Raw genomic sequence first — 19,450 nt, 5'->3', positions numbered from 1 at the left:
AACTACCTGTAGCTTAATCACTTAGGTAATATAGAGCATATATTTTAAGCATTCATGTGGATACTTAAATAGAAGCATTTAGTTATCTTAAATTACAAAATGGCAAACAAATTATGTCAAGGACTAGTTGCTGGGAAGTGGGAAAGAAATTTGCTCTGTTTTTTCAACTCTTTGTCTATCACCTTATAAATATGCAGCCTTTTTTTTTAACGTTATTAGAGATGCTATTGATTTTGGTTTACTGTAGATTGTTACCGAATGCTTAGAGCACCAATGGAATTGCATTTCTTAAAGCAGGTAGCCCTTTGTGTTTTGATAAACCTTCATGAGCTTCTGTGTAATATCCTCTCTGAGTGTCCTCTGCTGTAAATCTCTCTTATGTAGCAGACCTGCTGTTCTTGTGTGACAAGCGCTGCAATAAGAAGCGTTCTTGTGGCCGCCATAAATGTAATGAAGTTTGTTGTGTGGTAAGTGGAACAAAATGTGTTTGAGGCTTCAGTACTTTGCACTTTATTTGTTAAATATATGTAATGCAGAAATATATTGTGACAATCACCATTTCGATAGATCTATCTAGATGCATATATATCTTTCTGTCACTCTTTATTCTAAAGGACAGTAAATGTAATTAATGATATATTCATTAATCAGCTGAATTATAAGACAAATTTGCAATGCTAATCCTTCAGTGCAAAGTTATCATTCATTATCATGGTTCTATTGCCATCTGCCATGACACCAGTAAACAGGTAACAGTAAAAACAACGGAGCAAAATGGGAGCAAACATATCTCTACAATACAGAGAATATAGGAATGACATGAGAACGTAAGAAATAGGAGCTGAAATAGAATATTTGGCTCTTCAGCCTGCTCTGCCATTCAACAAGATCATGGCTGGTTTTTTCAACTTCACCCTCCTGCACTATCCTCAAGTCCCATGATTCCCTTAGTATCCAAAAATGTTAATCTCCATCTTGAATATACTCAGTGACTGAGCATCCATAGCTCTCTGGAGAGTAGAATGCCAACGATTCACAACCCTTTGAGAAAAGAAATTTTGCCTCAGCTCAATCCTTAGTCTAAGACTGTGACTCTGTTCCAGATTCCTCTGCCAAGGGAAACTTTTTCTCAGCATCTACCCTATTGAGACCTTAAGAATTTTATCTGTTTCAATTAGACCATCTCATTCTTCTAAACTCTAGGGGATATAGGCCTTTCCTATTCAATCTCTCCTCATAGGACAATCCCCTCATCACAGGAACCAGTCTAGTGAACCTTCATTGCACTCTCTCGAGGACAAGTATATCATCCTCTAGGTAAGGAGATCAAATTTCACACAGCACTCTAGGTGTGCCCTCATCAATGCCATGCATAATTGTTGTAATACTTATTTACTCTTCTACTCCAATCACTTTGTAACCAAAGCTAGCATACAGTTTGTCTTCCTGCATGTTAACTTTGTGATTCATGTTCAAGGACACCCAGATCCCTCTATTGTATTCTATTGTGTTCTTGTCCACTCACCAAACCTATCTATATCCTGTTGCAGCCTGTTTGTGAATTCCCACTTATTCTTGTATTGACAGCAAACTTGGATACATTACACTCAGTCCCCTCATTTCTGTCATTGATATAAATTGTAAATAACTGAGGTCCAGGTAGAGGTCAAAGTACCAATCCTTGCAGTACTCCGCTAATTACAGCCTGCCGCCCTGAAAATATTCTGTTTATTCCTGCTCTCTGTCCATGAACCAATACCCAACCCATGCTAATATACAGGTCAAATATCCTTTATCCCTACATCCAAAAAATCAAACTATTTTTTGGATGTCTATGCAGTTAATTTGTATGTCAATAAGGCAATGTATGTGAAACCTATATTACAGATGAAGTTAGTGTTAACAGGAAGAAGTAGGGTGTGAGAGATTTGGCAAATGGAGAAACAGCCTAGTATTTGTAGCTAGCTTAGGCTATTGTAATGTAAGTAGGCCTAGGCCTACTGTATATATGGTAGATCCAAAAACTGAAAATATCTGAATACTGAAATGCAATCGGCCCAAGGATTTCAAGTAAAAGATACTCAACCTGTATTACTCTCAATCCTGAGAGTCCTAATTTTGTGTAATAACCCCTCATGGCACCTTTTTGAATGCTTTTGTAAATCCAAATACACTACATCCACTGGTTCCCACTTATTCATCCTACTAATTACGTTTTCAAAATACTCTCCAACAGATTTGTCACAATTTCCCTTTCATAAATCCTTATTGGCTCTGCTTCATCATATTATGATTTTCGAAGTGCCCTATTACCATGTCCCCAATAACAGATTCTAGCATTTTGCCTATGACTGATATGTTACGAACATACTAATTAGGAGCAGGAGTAGGCCATTCGGCATCATTTGATAAGATCATGGCTGATCTGATTGTGGCTTCTACTTTCTGTCCTATCCCCTATACACTTTGACTCCATTGTCAGTCAAGATTCAGTCCAATTCAGCCTTAAAAATATTCAGTGACCCTGCCTCCACTGTTCTCTGTGGAAGATAATGCCACAGACCTAACAGTCCTCTGAAAGGGAAAATATTCTCATCTCTGTCTTATTTTTAAACTGTGTCCCATAACTCTAGTCTATCCCACAAGGGGAAACATTCTTTCACCCTGTCAAGTCCCCTCATGATCATCAATGTTTCAATAAGATCACCTCTCATTCCTCTAAACGCCAATGGATACAGGCCCAACCTGTCCATCCTTTTCTTAGAAGAACACCTTCATCCAAGGAATCAGACGAGTGAACCTTCTCTGCACTGCTTCCAGTGCAATTATATCCTTTCTTAAATAAGAAGACCAAAACTGTACACAGTACTCTAAATGTGGTCTCACCAATGCCCTATACAATTGGAGCAAAACTAATTTTATGTTCCATTCCCCTTTCAATAAATGGCAACATTCCATTGCCTTCCTATGCATACTAACTTTTTGTGATTCATGTACCAGGACACCCAGATTCTTCTCCACTGCAGACTTCTACAATCTCTCTACATTTAAATAATATACTGCTTTTTTTGTTCTTGCTGTTAAAGTTGAACAAGTTCACGTTTTCCCACATAGTACTCCATCTGCCAAATTTTTGCCCACTCATTTAACTTACATATATCCCTTTGCAGACTCCTTATTATCTCTTCACAATTTACTCTCCTACCTGTCTTTTGTGTCATCAGCATATTTGACAACCATACATTCAACCCCATCATCCAAGTCAATGGCCTAGATTATAAATTGTTGATCCCTGTGACATTCCGCTTGTTGCACCGTGCCAACCTGAAAATAACCCATTTATCCCTACTCTGTTAGCAAATCAATCGTCTATCTATGCTGCTATGTTACCCCCTAAACCATGAGCTTTTATTTTGTATTGTAACCTTTGATCTTGCATCTTGTTCAATATCTCCAGGAAATGCAAATACACCACACCCACAGGTTCTCCTTTATCCGCATTGCTTGATTTTTATTTATGGGATGTGGGCATTGCTGGCTAGGCCAGCATTTATTGCCCATCCCTAATTGCCCTTGAGAAGGCAGTGGTAAACTGCCACCTTGAACTGCTGCTTATCCCTGTGATGTAGGTACACACAGAGTGTTAAGAGGGAGACAGACCCAGGATTTTGACCCAGCAACAGTAATGGAACAGCGATATGTTTCCAAGTCAGGATGGTGAGTGACTTGGAGGGGAACTTCCAGATGGTGGTGTTCCCATGTGTCTGCTGCCCTTGTCCTCCTAGATAGTAGTGGTCGTGGGTTTGCTAGGTGCTGCCTAAGGAGCTTTGATGAATTTCTGCAGTGCACCTTGTAGGTGGTGTACGCTGCTGCCACTGTACACTGGTGGTGGAGGAAGTGAATGTTTGTGGAAGGAGTGGCAATCAAGCAGGCTGCTTCGTCCTGGATGAGCTTCTTGAGTGTTGTTGGAGCTGCACTCATCCAGGCAAGTGGAGAATATTCCATCACACTCTTGACTTGTGCCTTTGGTAGATGGTGGACAGCCTTTGGGGAGTCAGGAGGTGAGTTACTTGCTGCAGGATTCCTAGGCTCTGACCTGCTTTTGTAGCCACAGTGTTTATATGTCTAGTCCAGTTCAGGTTCTGGTCAATGGTAACCCCCGAGAATATTGATAGTGGGGGATTCAGCGATGGTGATGCCATTGAATGTCAAGGGGTGATGGTTAGATTCTCTTGCGTTGGAGATGATCATTGCCTGGTATTTGTGTAGCACAAATGTTATTTGCCACTTGTCAGCCCAAGGCTGGATATTGTCCAGGTCTTGATACATTTGGATGTGGACTGCTTCAGCAGCTGAGGAGTCACCACTGGTGCTGAACATGTGCGATCATCAGTGAACATCCCACTCCTGACCTAATGATGGAAGGAAGGTCATTGATGAAGCAACTGAAGATGGTTGAGCCTAGGACACTACCCTGATGAACCCCTGTAGTGATTTCCTGGAGTTGAGATGGCTGACCTCCAACAACTACAACTATCTTCCTCTGTGCGAGGTATGGCTCCGACCAGCAGAGCGTTTTCCCCTGAGTCACATTGACTCCAGTTTTGCTGAGGCTCCTTGATGCCACACTTGTTCAAATGCTGCCTTTATATCAAGGGCAGTCACTCTTACCTCACCTCTGGAGTTTAGCACTCTTGTCCACGTTTGAACCAAGGCTGTAATGAGGTCAGGAGCTGAGTAGCCCTAGCAGGACCCAAACTCAGCTTCAGTGAGCAGGTTATTGCTAAGCAAGTGCTGCTTGATACCACTGTTGATGACCCTTCCATCACTTTACTGAAGGTCAAGAGTAGACTGATGGGACAGTAATTGGCCTGGTTGAATTTCTCCTGTTCCCTGTGTACATGGACAATTTTCCACGTTGTTGGGTAGATGCCAATGTTGTAGTTGCACTGGAACAGCTTGGCTAGGGTCACAGCAAGTTCTAGAGTGTTACTAAAGTATAATAATTTTCATAATATTTTTCTGGTTTATGGGTGTTTTCCTGTCTGTGGGTGATTTAATTGCATTTTGTAGCCAAGCAGTCTGCAAGTTGAAGTTATCAAAAGAAGCAAGGTGTAGAAGTGTCTTTGATATGCTAATAAGTAAACATGGCTGGTGCCTTAGCATGTAAGGTGCAAAGGGAAATTGCATTTTTAGTTAGATGGAGCAGGATTTGAATTTCAAAGGGTTTTAGGTTGTTTATAAATAGCTAGACAAGCAAATTAAGGAATGTAAAATCAAAATATTGTGGATGCTGGAAATCAGAAACATAAATAAAAAATGCTGGAAAAACTGAGCACGTCTAACAGCACCTGTGGAGAGAAATAAAAGCAGTTAATGTTTCGAGTCCATATGACTCTTCAGCTGAAGAAGAATTATACAGACTCGAAACATTAACTCTGGTTTCATTTCTCCCTCCACAGATACTGCTAGACCTGCTGAGTTTTTTCAGCATTTTCTGTTTTTGGTTAAGCTAAGGAATGTGTTTATTTTTCTCAAGTGTTACGGACAGTATATAGTGACAACATGAAAAGATTTATGTTATGAGGGAGATACACTTTCAAAAACTTATGAAACAATGGAATTTACATATTAAAAGGAGAAAAACATATATAAAAGAGAATGAGGCTATGTGCCAGGAGGAGGCATTGTAAGGTCTAAAATAAGCATGTGAAGTCGCCTCCAAGAAGCCTCCAGTATTGGTGCATTAAGCCTGTTGCCTACAGAAACCAAAGCTGGAGAGAGCCACTTTGAATTCCACTGTCCAGGTTATTGTGTTAATTTGCTGGATCTGTTTGAAATCTAAAATTGCCTTAAAGGGGGTTTAACTGGGAGCCAGGTTAATTAGTGATGTTGGGAGTTAGTACAGTAATAATTTGTAGGCCTATGTATGTGCTTGAAATCCTTTCTTTTGTTAATAAATATTTTAATTTGTTTAAATTTCTAAAAATTTTGATGGACTTATTACTCAGAGCACACATCTCGAAATAAATACAAATTGCAAAACCATTGTGATAGCACAACCCAAGTTTTCCTCATGGGTTTGATCTACCTGGCACACATCATCTGCTGCATCATAACATTTGCTAATAGGGATGCTCATAATGCATCGACTGGATTTAGTCCTTTTGAATTAGTCTATGGTCATGAGATAAGGGGACCCCTGAAATTGATTCATGCGAAATTGGGTCATGAGTCGGAAACCGTCTCCTGGATTATGTACCAAACTTCAAAGAAAGATTGAACAGATCGTATGAGTTAGCTAGGAAACATTTAAAGATGTCACAGCAAGTGATGAAAGTGAAGGCAGGTAGGAGAGTTTTATCGCTGGGGAAAAAGTGTTAGTTTTGTTACCAGTATTAGGTGATTTGTTAAAGGCAAGGTTTAGTGGGCCTTTAAGGCCGGAAAAGAAACTGAGGGCAGTCACTCTCACCTCACCTCTTTTGTCCACGTTTAGACCAAGGCTGCAATGTGGTCAGGAGCCAAGTGGCCCTGGTGGAACCCAAACTGAGTGTCAGTGAGCAGGCTATTGCTGAGCAAGTGCTATTTGATAGCAGTGTTGATGACCCCTTCCATCGCTTTAATGATCAAAAGTAGACTGATGGGGCAGTAATTGGCTGGGTTGGATTTGTCCTACTTTTTGTGTGCGGGACATAGCTGGGCAGTTTGCCACATTGCTGGATAGATACCAATGTTGTAGCTGTACTGGAACAGCCTGGCTAGGGGCATGGCAATTCTGGAGTACAAGTCTTCAGTACTATTGCTGGAATATTGTCAGGCCCCAGAGCCTTTGCACTATCCATTTCTTCAGTCATTTCTTAATATCACGTGGGGTGTATCAAATTGGCTGAAGAATGACATCTGTGATGCTGGGGACCTCTGGAGGAGGCAGAGATGGATGATCCACCTGGTACTTCAGAATGAAGATTGTTGCGAATGCTTCAGCTTTAGCACTGAAGTGCTGGGCTCCTCCTTCATTGAGGATGGGGATATTTGTGGAGCCTTCTCCAGCGAGTTGTTTAATTGACCACCATCATTCACGACTGGATGTGGCAGGACTGCAGGTCTTAGATCTGATCCGTTAGACATGGAATCACTTAACTCTTGCTGCTTATGCTGTTTGGCACATAAGTAATCCTGTGTTGTAGCTTCACCAGGTTGACACCTCATTTTTAGATATGCCTTGCGCTGCTTTTGACATGCCCGCCTGCACTCTTCTTTGAACCAGCGTTGGTCCCCTGGCTTGGTGGTAATGGTAGAGTGCGGGATATGCCGGGCCATGAGGTTGCAGATTGTGGGTGAGTACAATTCTGCTGCTGCTGATGGCCCACGGTGCCTCATGGGTGCCCAGTCTTGAGTTGCTAGATCTGTTTGAAATCTATCCCATTTAGCACCGTGGTAGTGCCACACAACGCAATTGAAGGTATCCTCAGTGTGAAGATGGAGCTTTGTCTCCACAAAGACTGTGCAATGGTCACTGCTACCGATACTGTCATGGACAGATGAATTTGTGGTAGGCAGGTTGGCGAGGATGAGGTCAAGTATGTTTTTTCCTCACCACCTGCCCCAGACCCAGTCCAGCAGCTATGTCCTTTAGGACTTGGCCAGTGGTGCCGCTACCGAGCCATCCTTGGTGTTGGACGTTGAAGTCTCCCACCCAGAGAACATTCTGCACCCTTGCCACTCTGTGCTTCCCCCAAGTGGTGTTCAACATGGAGAAGTACTGATTCATCAGCTGAGGGGGGTGCGGCACGTGGTAATCAGCAGGAGGTTTCCTTGCCCATGTTTGACCTGATGCTATGAGACTTCTTGGGGGCCGGAGTCGATGTTGAGGACTCCCCAAGGCATCTCCCTCCCGGCTGTTTATCACTGTCCCGCCTCCCAGGGATGTTGATGGTGGCGTCTGGCATCAGGCTGTTGCATGACTAGTCTGAGAGACAGCTGTCCCAATTTTGGCCCAAGCCCCCAGATATTAGTAAGGAGGACTTTGTAGGGTCAACAGGGCCTAGGTCGATGCCAGGTGATGCGTCTGGCTCCATTCCTTTTTATTGGCTATTTAGTGGTTTGATACAACTGAGTGACTTGCTGGGCCTTTTCACAGGGCATTTATAACCACATTACTGCAGACCTGGAGTTACATGTAGGCCAGACAAGGTGAGGATGGCAGATTTCCTTCCGTAAAGAACATTAGTGAACCAGATGTTTTCATGGTTATCAGCAAATTTTTAACTTTAGATTTTTGAATTCTGCCATGGTGGGACTCAAACACCGGCCCCCAGAGCAATTCCCTGGGTCTCTGCATTGCCAGCCTAGTGAAAATGCCACTATGCCACTGCCTCCTCCCTCAAAAAGCCTATGTTAATTTTCAGTAATCTCTTTCCATTTACATATCAAAGCATTTCTTTTGTGTCTTGCTAGTCTCTTCTCATTTTCTTTCCTTTCTTCATCAATTTCTTGGCCCACTTTTGCTAACTAAATTAGCACTTACTATTTTTTACAACATAAAGATAGTATTAGATCAAAGGAAGAAGTTTAACTCCTTATGTTAGCTCCGGTTGGTCCTCTTTTCTATGGGATTTTTAGACCTTAAAGGAATTCGTAACAAATTCTTCACACGCATTGCCATAGCCGTTGGGTAACAGATTAGCATGGATAGAGGATTGATTTGCTAACAGGATACCGCCATACCCATTAATGGAGTTTCCTGATTTGCCTTAGTTCACCCCTCATCTTTATGTAGTTAATGTTCAGATTTTGAAAGTGAAGCTAATGTCTTAATTCAATATAAAATTCCATCACATTATGCTCACTCTTCCCTAGAGGCCCCTTTACTACAACCTTATTAATTAGCCCTTTCTCATTTCACAATACCAGATGTGAAATAACCTATACTCTCGTTGGTCCCTTGACGTATTGATCTAGAAAATGGTCTTGTATATATTCCATTATTATACACTGGTACTGCAAATTTTTTTCATCCAATTTATATGAAGATTATAGTGCTCCATCAGTACTGTTTTACCCTTTTTATATTTACCTCTAATTTCCTGAATTATACTCTTTCCTACACTACAACTAAAGTAAAAAGGCCTATAAACAACACCCACAAATGTTTCTGATGAACAGTCATTGACCTGAAATGTTAACTCTTGTTTGTCTTGACACGTACATGGTCTGACCTGAGTATTTCCTGCATTTTCTGTTCCTATTCTCACCAATATTTTCTGACCCCTGCTGTTTCTTAGCTCCACCCAAATTGATTCTACTTGATTTTCTGAGTTAAGTTTCTCTCTACTGCCTTTATTTCATTATTTATTAACAGGGCTACCCATCATCCTTTTCCCCTTTGCCTATTTCTTCTAAAAGTTAAGTCTCCTTGGATGTTTAGTTCCCAACCTTGGTCATTTTGCAACTATATCTCCATAATGACTGAGATCAAAACTGTTGCTATCTGTGCTATTAATTCATCTAACTTGTTTCACACATTCAGATTTGGTGCCTCCAACTTATCTTAGTCACTAATGCCCTGTTACTTTTGTTATTTCCAGTCTGTTCTTGACACACACTGCTTATTTTTATTCAAAAGGCTGATCTGCTCTACAGCCTTGACATTTCTCTTGTTGCTTTTGAATTTTCCTTTTTCCTGAGTATTCCCACTGTGCCCCCTGCCACCCCTCATCTCTGAAGCTTCAGCTCCTGACTCAGTCTCCCCTCTGGCTCTCGGCTCCCGCCCTTTACAGTCTCCCCTCTGGCTCTCGGCTCCCGCCCTTTACAATCTCCCCTCTGGCTCTCGGCTCCCACACTTTACAGATCTTCTCTGTTAGTAATTTATTTTTTGAGTTCAATAGTTTTGATGTGACTATTGATGTTACCGCAGGGTATCTATGGTCTCTTTGTTATTCATATATGTTTTTTAGAAGTTACAACTAACATGCTGAGCTCAGACTTCATTTTGCATCTATAACAATCTTAAAATGCTAGGTGTTCCTGAAACCAACCACCATGTTATAATATGCAGAATTCCCTTACGAGACAACATTTAAACTCTTAAGATATCAGAGGTTGTTTAATTAGAGCAATTCAACTTTCTGGCTTTTTAAGATACAGCCCAGTACCCATCTTACACTTGACTTTGCCTTAATATATTTACCCTTTGCTCATTCTATACCAGCTTATCACAAGTTCCTCTCTTCCCAAAGCATACTGCCTGCATTTTCTGCTCTGCTATCTCATTGCTGCTTCCTACACCTTACTCATTGCTCCCTGTTTCACGGCATACTACAACAGATCCATAAAGGCATTAATTGAATCATTTTGAAATCTCCAAGCTTGGCAAGTGTTTAACTAGTAAATTGAATGATGGGATGTTTGCTAAATGGATTTTTAGAATATTTTAGAGACTGTAATGCATAATGTATTGTAACCTGTTAATTTCATTATTTTTAGGATACTGAGCATAAGTGCCTCCTCCTCTGTGGACGCAAGCTTAACTGTGGACAGCACAAGTGTGAGGAGCCTTGCCACCGAGGAAATTGTCAGAATTGCTGGCAAAGTAGTATGTGGAAAGTCATAAAAGATATTTGCATAGTAATTTGATTCAGTGTCCATGAGCTTTTAAATAAGTAAGCTTTTAAATCTACTGCACTGCAAAATTTGTAATGCTTTCTTGTGAATCAGAGGACAATCCTTCAGTGATCTCATGGTTGAAGAAAGTATCATTGGTTTGGGGTAGCAATCTCTAATTTGCCTTATATAGTAAAACCATTTTCAGTTACTGTTTAGCTTATGTATTGTTTATAAAATGGAGAAGAGAGTAATGCTTACAATAAATTATATAGATTGCAGCTAGTCTGAGGACAAAAGCCCTACAGACAACTCTCAGCATTATCCTTTGTGTCCAAGAATGCTTCTCTGCTCCCCTTACGGAAAATCAGGGTGCTCCTACCCTGGACTGCTGCTTCCTTCCATAAGTCCCTCTCAAAATCTTGAGACTTCCCTGGAAGCTAGTGGGTAGCCAAGAGGAACCCAACTTTGCCTGTCAGAAACAGCTCTGCACTCTGTGCCTGTTACAGGGGTAAAGTGGATAGATAGCATTTAAATAAGGCTCAGTGGTTAAAATTGGCATGCTCTCCTGCTTACCTTGCCAAGCTGCAAGTTAACCCCCACTAAAAACCCACTTGGATTTAAACTCTTGTCCGAAAATTCACTCTTTCTCCCTCTTTCCCCTTCTCTCCATTTTGTCTATCCCACTCTATTAGTGCAACAGACAATTTCTTAATGTGTTAATGCCTACATGTAGACTGTAGGTTTCCAGCATATGGCAATGCAAACTGTTGTAAGCTAGATTTTACAATTAATTCAACATTTGCTGTTTAGGCTTTGATGAACTAACATGTCATTGTGGCAAATCAGTGATCTATCCTCCAGTACCATGTGGCACCAGACCTCCAGAATGCAAAAACCCCTGCATCAGGGAACATGAGTGTGATCATCCAGGTAAGAGAGAATAGCTCCATCAGCTTGTTCATGAAATTAAAAGCTTTTTGTTGTGGAATAGCTATCATAGCATACTGTTTTAAAATGCATACATTTACATGAATGGTATGGACAGATAAGTTCAATTTAGCAACTTAAATTTGCAGAGGATATTTAAAGAGAGGGATACCAAAGATCTACAGAATGATTTAGGACTGAAAATGGGGCTGAGAGATAGGGTCCAGAGTTTCTGATGGGGTCCAAACAGGAGCACTTCAGGCTTCCTAAACCTGAGCTGCAAGAAATTATTGGAACGACGGCAAATGAAACATGATGCGGACAAGTGTAAAAAAAATGCGCATCAGCAGAAAAATGGCGACTCATGAATGGTGTTAAATGCTACGGGCTATTGTTGAAAGTTCAAGGAATATTAATAAACTTGTCTCTAGCATGTCTATACTGTCAAACTGAAATCAAAGTAAACAGAATTATATATCTGAAATAGTGGAGCCTGATGCAGTCATAATGAAACAGTACAGTGCATTGGCCAGACTGCACTGTTATTACAAACATACAAACAACAGTATCTAGGTCTGGTCTCTAAGATACAAGGAAGACAGTTAGCCCTTGAAGGTTTTGGAGAGAAGAGCCATGCAACCTATCCTTTGAGGCAGATAATGATTTATGAAGATGGGCCATGGAGACTTCAACAGCAATTTGCACTTAATTAGCACTTTTAACATAGCTAAATAACCCAAGACAATTTACAGTTGGCTCAGACCCAGATGAGAATGAGGGAAATTACAAGAGGTGGCCAATAATGCAATGAGATGTAACAGAGTGGAAGTTAAGGGAGAGAGATTCAGAAAGTGGGGCTAAGATGGCTGAAGCTCTTCCATCAGTTGTAGAATTTGGTGGGGGGAGAGTGATGCACAGTAAACCCACGTTGGTAGAGTCGAGGGTGTAGACAGAAACATGGGCTGGAGGATGATGCAAAGATTGTGAGAAGTGAGCCCATGAAGGATTTGAGAACAAAAATATTGAAATTAGTGTGCTAAAAAGCAAATGAAGGCATAGGTGTGGTCTTTAGTTCTGGGTGAATTAAAGTTTGTGTTTGGTAAATCTTGGTGTGCCAGTGAGGAGGGTTTTGGAAACACCAATGACAAAATGATTAAGTAGGATGATGGTGCAAGGAGAAAGGAAATAGTAATGAGACAAGTAAAGAAACAAGTGGTGGGTCAGGAGATGTTGTCTACTGGCATAGCAGAATCACTAACAGCTGCCATCCAAAGAAAATGAGAAAGGGGTTATAATCTGAAATAGTTAAACTCATTGTTAAACCTGGAAAGCTGTAAAGTGCCTAATTGAAAGATGAAATATTGTTCCTCGAGCTTGCATTGAGTTTCACTGGAACAGTTGAGGCAGAGATCAGAGTGGGATTGGGGCAGAGAATTAAAATGACAGGAAGCTCAGGGTCACGTGAACTGAATGGAGGTGTTTCACAAAGCAGTCACCAGTCTGCATTTGGTCTCTTCAATGTAAATGAGACTGCATCATGAGCACCCAATGCAGTGTACTAAATTGAAAGGAGTACAAGTAAATTGTTACTTCACCTGGAAGGAGTATTTGGGGCCCTGGATGGTGGAAAGGGAGGAGGTAAAATGGCAAGTGTTGTATCTTAGTGTTTCCATAATTTGCTGTTTTTATTTGATTTCCAGCATCCTCAGTATGTTGCTTTTGTCTTCAGACTTTGGTGAGGTTCAATTACAACTAACAAAGGCATGAATGAGTGTTTCGGCAGCAATACCATTTAGGATACATAGGTGTACTGGGTACAACAATGGAGCCTAGGTGCACATTAGCGCTGACTCTGTACTTCCAAATTGTAGATGTGCTAGCTGTACTAGGGAATATAGTACTTAACCCAAGAGAAGCAATGCCATAGAAGTGGACCATGGAAAGGCCGCAGAAGAATTTGGTGCAGTCAACAGGGCTGAAAGTTGCAGTGAGGTTGAGGAGGAGGATGAAGGATACATTGTGGTCACACAATAGGTACATGGAATATAGCTTTGGACTTTGGGTAGGACAAAAACCAGATTGAAGTGATTTGAACCGGGAGAAGTGGACAGAAAGTTGGGTTGTAACAACTGTTTCCGTAATCTTAAACTGAGGTTGGAGATGGGACTTCACAGTCTTAAATGGAGATGACTGAGAGGGTGCCACAGGGGGAAGAAACAATTAAATGGAAAAAGTAGATTTGGAGCTCTACAAATTAAAACATAATCATTGAATCATTGATTCAAGTTCTGAAAGATGAATTTAGGTTTAATGCCAATAAGGCTTACATCATGTAAAAATAACCACTGTGTGGAATTGATTTCTGACTAAAGTAGTAGATGTAAAAGCCATGGATTAAAGCAACAAATATTAGATGCTGTGATGAGAGGGTTTTGAGGACCTGTTAAGTTGTTTCAGTTGGATGAACATGAATGAGGTGGAAGGCTTCCTTAATTGTATCTTATTTTGTGTATTCTTTCTTTAACCATGTGCTGGTACAAATTTCTTCATGATGTAAGTGTTTTGTGAGTAAATTGTTTTAAATTGAATGTAGCTGAAATTTATATTTACAATTTTGAATTCAGACTTTTAACTAATTGACTTTCAACTAACTCACTAGGATGATATAATACTGTACTGTGTGCTGCTGATTTTAGCACTGATGATGCAGGAGATGGACGCCAACCTAGAAGTTAAGGAATTGGAGAGCAAGAGATTGGGGAAGAGTAAAGGCATAGTTAGAGGGAGAGAGAGAGGTTCTCTGGAGCTTTTTGAAGACGGAGAGAGGTGACAAACGATAATGAAAGAATCCTAGAGTCCAAGATTGCAATATGTGAAAAATTGGCTTCTAATGGATTGGAAGAACCAATGACATACAGTAGAGGAACTGAATTTATTAAACTTGCAGATATGCATTCCTTTTTGATGAGGCACCTTGCTGTGGTTCAGAGGCTAAGCAGCCATTACTGGCCTCCTTCAATTAACTCACTTTTTTAAAGCAAGTTCAAGCACTGGAAAATAACACTGGTAAATTTGCTGCCTTTCTCTAATTTTTGTAATGCTACGAATTGTTTTCTTCACTTATGTGCTTTTGAATATTTTCTTTCTTTCTCCATGTTTTTGGTAACTTTTTATTTTGTGCACCCTCCACTACCATTTGTCTTTTCCCCTTTCTGTCCACCGTCATTCACCTTTTGTCAACACAATCTTTGGTGTCTTGCAAAACAATTAAGGACTTCGTATTTGTGGAAATTCCTGCCTCAAATGCAAACTGGCGTTTGAGGATGAGGAAGAAAAAGGTACCAGCTGGATGAGGAGTTTCACATTCTTGTTTCCTTGATGAATTTCAAAACAATGGCCATATGTTTCCCTGATGTCACTTTTCTTCCTATAGTATGCTTATAATCCTGCTCAGTTTGCTGATACCCTCTCCCCAAAGCCCCTGCCTTGATTTCCCAGAATCCAGGATGTATGATGCATACCTGTCTGTGAAATTGTTTTTCCTTAGGATTTTATTTATGCAGAACTATACCTACTATGGTAAGCCTCCAGTGCTTTCTTTACTATAAAGAGCAGGAAGTGTGTTAATGCATTATAATTTGCTGAAAATTTGTTTTCTTACTGCTTTTGTGAATTTTCACATACTGAAATAAAAAACATGCTGGAAAAATGCATTGAGACTGAACAACTTCTAATTCACTTGGGAGCACTGAATTCCATCAAAATAAAGTTTCCATTGCTTGGTCTAGCTTGGTCTTTGTTATCTCAACCTTATGTCCAGTCGCTTCAGTTCTATCTTCCTCTTTATCCTGCATCAGCTCTGATGGTTCTTGAGTTATAATTGAACATTTGCGAATTAGTAAAGTTGGCCAAGAGAATTTCTTTAAAAGGGGCAGGGAGTGTGGGGGTCGAAAGGTAATCTGAAGGATTACTCAGTTACTTTTAGAGATCAGAGAGTACTTATTACATGTATGTGAAATTGATTTTTTTAAATCATGAAAACTCTAATCAATATTGGGATTGTTATTATCTGACTTGGAGGGCTCTCCCATTCCTAGCTGATCTGCCTACACGTCACTTCAGCTCCACACTTTGGTTTGATTCTTGATGACCTCAGGATAATTGGGGATGAACAACAAATGCTGCCTTGTCAATGTTGCCTATACCTTAAAGAAAAAACTTTTTTAATGCACAACTCTCCCTTCAGAGATAAATAGGTGGGATAGAATCCATTACTGGTTAGATTTTATGTGGTTTGTTGAAGGAATGGGTCAGATGACTACTTATTTATATTTTCAACCAAGAAAATGCAGTTTTATCTTCTAAATGTTATGACTGTCATCATTTATCTATCTCAAAATGAAATGGCAAGACCACAGCCACTGACTGAAAATAATGACTCAAATTATGATAGTTTTGCTACTTTCTGTCGCTAAATGTGATTTTTGAATTATTTACTTATCTGTTCTTGTGCTGGTTTATGGAACCACTTGCTCATTCCCACCTCCTATTTCATGCTGACACAACTGACCTCATGTCATGTTGCATTTTTCTCTGCTTTCCTTTTTGGCCCCTCCACCAATATTTCTTGCCCTTTACTCCCAAGTTCAAGTATCACCACCTGCCTCTCCTTCCCCATCCCTCAATTCCACCTCCAGCCCCCACCATTCTCACTGGTGGGGGTTCTGCTGCTGAATCTCTTTAATCCTCCAGATCAGAGTTAACCACCCTGATTTTTAACTTGCCTCTATTCCTTTTATCTGAAGCTGCTGCTACTCTGGAGTCAAGGGGTCCTGCCCACCCCCACAAGCTATGAATTTACCCCAAGTAACATCACTATTAAGCAGGAGCCTATAGTAATAAGTCAGAAAGCAGAGCATGACCAAATTTCTGGATTCCAGGATAAAAATGAAGCCTCGGTTTTCCCCAGCCCTAGTGCCTTTAACCCCTATCTCTATGATTGTAGAAGGTATATGTGCCTTTTCATAGGAGAAGGTTCGATAAGCTAAATCTTCTATTATGTATGTAAGGATGATTCATTCTGTTGGTGTTCTCATCTCCTAAATTTCTAGTCTCGACATGGCACTCAGTTTACTGCAATAAAGCTGTAATTAAAGCATTTCCTAAAATGTATTTCAAATTGTACTATGCTTTTGAAGTGTATAAGTATTTTAGACTGTCATTCATGTTCATTTTGTTACATTCCTAGTGTTCCACAATTGCCATAGTGAGGAGAAATGCCCACCTTGTACCTACCTCACTCAGAAATGGTGCATGGGGAAACATGAAGTAAGTATAGCTGAAGAAAACTAAACTTATTTTGACATTTGTTGCTCCTAGTCAGACGATACATTTAATATAAAACTGCTGAACACCCATCTCTTCTCTGCTATCTTGGCGAATCCAGTGGTGATACCAGTTAATCACTTCTTCTGAAAATGTCAATTGCTGCTGACCATTGAAATCCATCTGAAATTCAGCAGACTTGGAGAACTTTATAAAAGCACACAAAGGATGTAAATAACCAATGAAAAATGACAAAAAACTTGAAAGAAATATCGAAGCTAACAAACAGCAAAAATTTTTATAAATATGTTAAGAGAAGAAGAGTGGTAAAGGGGAATATGGACCTATTGAAAACAGACACGGGTGACACTAAAATGGACACTTGCTGAATGAATACTTTGTATTCATTTTTGCAGTAGAGGAAGAGAACAAAATACCAGTGGTACAAGGGAACCTAAAAATAAGTTGAGAGGAAGGAACTTCATGGATTTAATAGAAGCATTTTTAAATGTGGTAATGGAACAAGTAATGGGACATAAACCCTGGGACCTGATAGTTTCCGCCCCTAGAGTATTAAAAAGAAATGCATGTGGAAAATCCAGATGCATTATTCATGATTTTCCAAGAATCGCAAGATTCAGGAATTGTACCTTTTGTTTGGAAAATTGCAAACTTCGCTGTTATGTAAGGAGAGCAAGGGAGAAACCAAGAAACTACAGACCTGTCAGTTTAGCATCAGTTGCAGGGAAGTTATTGGAATCTATCATCTGGAATAGGTTGACTAAGCACTGGAACAAGTGCAAGGATGGTGGGGTCATGGGTTTGGTTTTGAGGAAAGGGGTGATGACAGCAGATTTAAAGGAAAGAGAAATAACACCTGAGAAAAGTGTTTACATAATTGGCTAACTTGCCTCCAGAATTGGAGATTTAAAACAAATTGAAAACAAAACATTCTTAGTTTTCTTTGTTTCTTTATCTCTCAATCTCAACTTCCTTTCCCTCTCTATTTTGTGTTCTGTACATGATTTTACATTGAATTAAATATTCTAATTTATACTTTATGATTCAATACTCATTGTCTCAGTGAGGCTGCTTCATTCTGGTTGAAGAGACACTCGGGATGGAATTTAATTTTTTCCCCCTCCCATACCGGAAACGGGCTGGGAAGTGGGGGATCTGTATAATTGGTGGGAAGGCGCGAAGTGGAGAGCCTGTTGACTTACCGACAACCCCCCCAACACCTCCCAAGTAAACCAAGGACTGGAAGGTGAAGGATGACCTTCTTTCAAGTGTCATTTATTTTATGGAATGTAAGGGTCACAATGTTAGGATTGTTAATCGTGACTTGAGTGACCAATTGAGGGCCACTTAAAGGCCTCCTCCAAGTGTTGCTGGTATTCTACCAGTGGCTGTGGAGGGTGGGAGCTGTACACCATGTGGCAAGGTCTCCCTGCAGGGGCAGAGGCCCACCTGTTAGACACCATGTGCCCAGAAGTGCTGGCTGATAGCACCACAGCTGTGGTGAGTAAATTCAGTCCACAGTTTCAGGCCTGCTCACACAAACCATTGGTCCCCTGTAGAGGGTGCCATCCTGAAAAGGTGGTTGTGTAAAAGCTGACAAAAAATCTGTGGGCAGCAATTGTAACAGACGGCAAGTGATGTTCCTTCATTGCTGACTATAAAATCCAGGCTACTGTATTAGAATACTTACAGTTTTAATAATCCAAGTTCACTCGGGAGCTTTCAAATGTCATTTATTTAATGGAGTGTAAGGGTCAGAATGTTAGGATTGTTAATCATAGAACATCAGAATGGACATGTTGAGACAGTACAGAAGATCAAAGCCTCTTCCCATGCTGTGTTGTAAAGCTAGTGAGGGATCCTGTAATTAAAAACAAAAGTGGCTGTTTTATTTTAGAAGAGTAACTGCTGTTAAGAAATTGGTAAGTTTAGCTTTGTTTTTACTCAGAACTGTCCATACATTGCAGACATTACTTCTACTCCATTGCACAATAATTTTTCAAAATGATTTATTATAAACAACTACCTGTTTTGGATACATTCACCCATATATTATAGATACCAGCTTGCCATTGTTTTGTAGTGCTGCTCTGATGGTCACAATGTGTGTTGAAACCATAAATCAATCATACTATACTGCTCATTAATGTCTAATTGTACATTTTCAAAGCCAACTGCAGAATTCACAGCACTGTCTCTTGATTGAATGTTCGTTAGGATGCTTATAGAGTGACATTTGCAGTGAATCTGATGTTACATGGATTAATGCAATGCTTTCTTTTCCAGATGCGGAACAACATTCCTTGTCACCTTACAGGCATTTCCTGTGGGCTTGCTTGTAACAAACTCTTGCCCTGTGGAATGCACAAATGTAAGAAGATTTGTCACAAAGGCGACTGTGTTACCGAGGAACAATGTAAACAACCCTGCATCATTCCACGGCCTGACTGTAATCATCCTTGCTCATCTTCATGCCACCCAGGTTCACCCTGCCCAAAGACCCCATGCTATGCTGAGGTATGTTGTGGTGTATGGTCTCTGGTCAGAATATCAAATAAGTTAGTGGAAGTAA

General features: G+C 40.4%; 1 protein-coding gene across 6 annotated transcripts in view; it reads left to right on the top strand.

The window, feature by feature from the left end:
• nfx1 (nuclear transcription factor, X-box binding 1) overlaps positions 1-19,450 on the top strand; it is a 137,794-nt gene that overhangs the window by 91,810 nt on the left and 26,534 nt on the right. For all 6 annotated transcript variants that reach the window (XM_041184281.1, XM_041184278.1, XM_041184277.1 and 3 more), the window contains exons 12-16: positions 385-467; positions 10,486-10,594; positions 11,416-11,535; positions 16,781-16,860; positions 19,165-19,395. In XM_041184281.1, the coding sequence (XP_041040215.1) occupies positions 385-467; positions 10,486-10,594; positions 11,416-11,535; positions 16,781-16,860; positions 19,165-19,395 (623 nt within the window). The remainder of the gene's footprint in view (positions 1-384; positions 468-10,485; positions 10,595-11,415; positions 11,536-16,780; positions 16,861-19,164; positions 19,396-19,450) is intronic.

Source organism: Carcharodon carcharias, chromosome 3 (assembly GCF_017639515.1).
Source record: "Carcharodon carcharias isolate sCarCar2 chromosome 3, sCarCar2.pri, whole genome shotgun sequence".
Classification (NCBI taxonomy): Eukaryota; Metazoa; Chordata; class Chondrichthyes; order Lamniformes; family Lamnidae; genus Carcharodon; species Carcharodon carcharias.
This window is presented reverse-complemented; position numbering and strand designations above follow the sequence as displayed.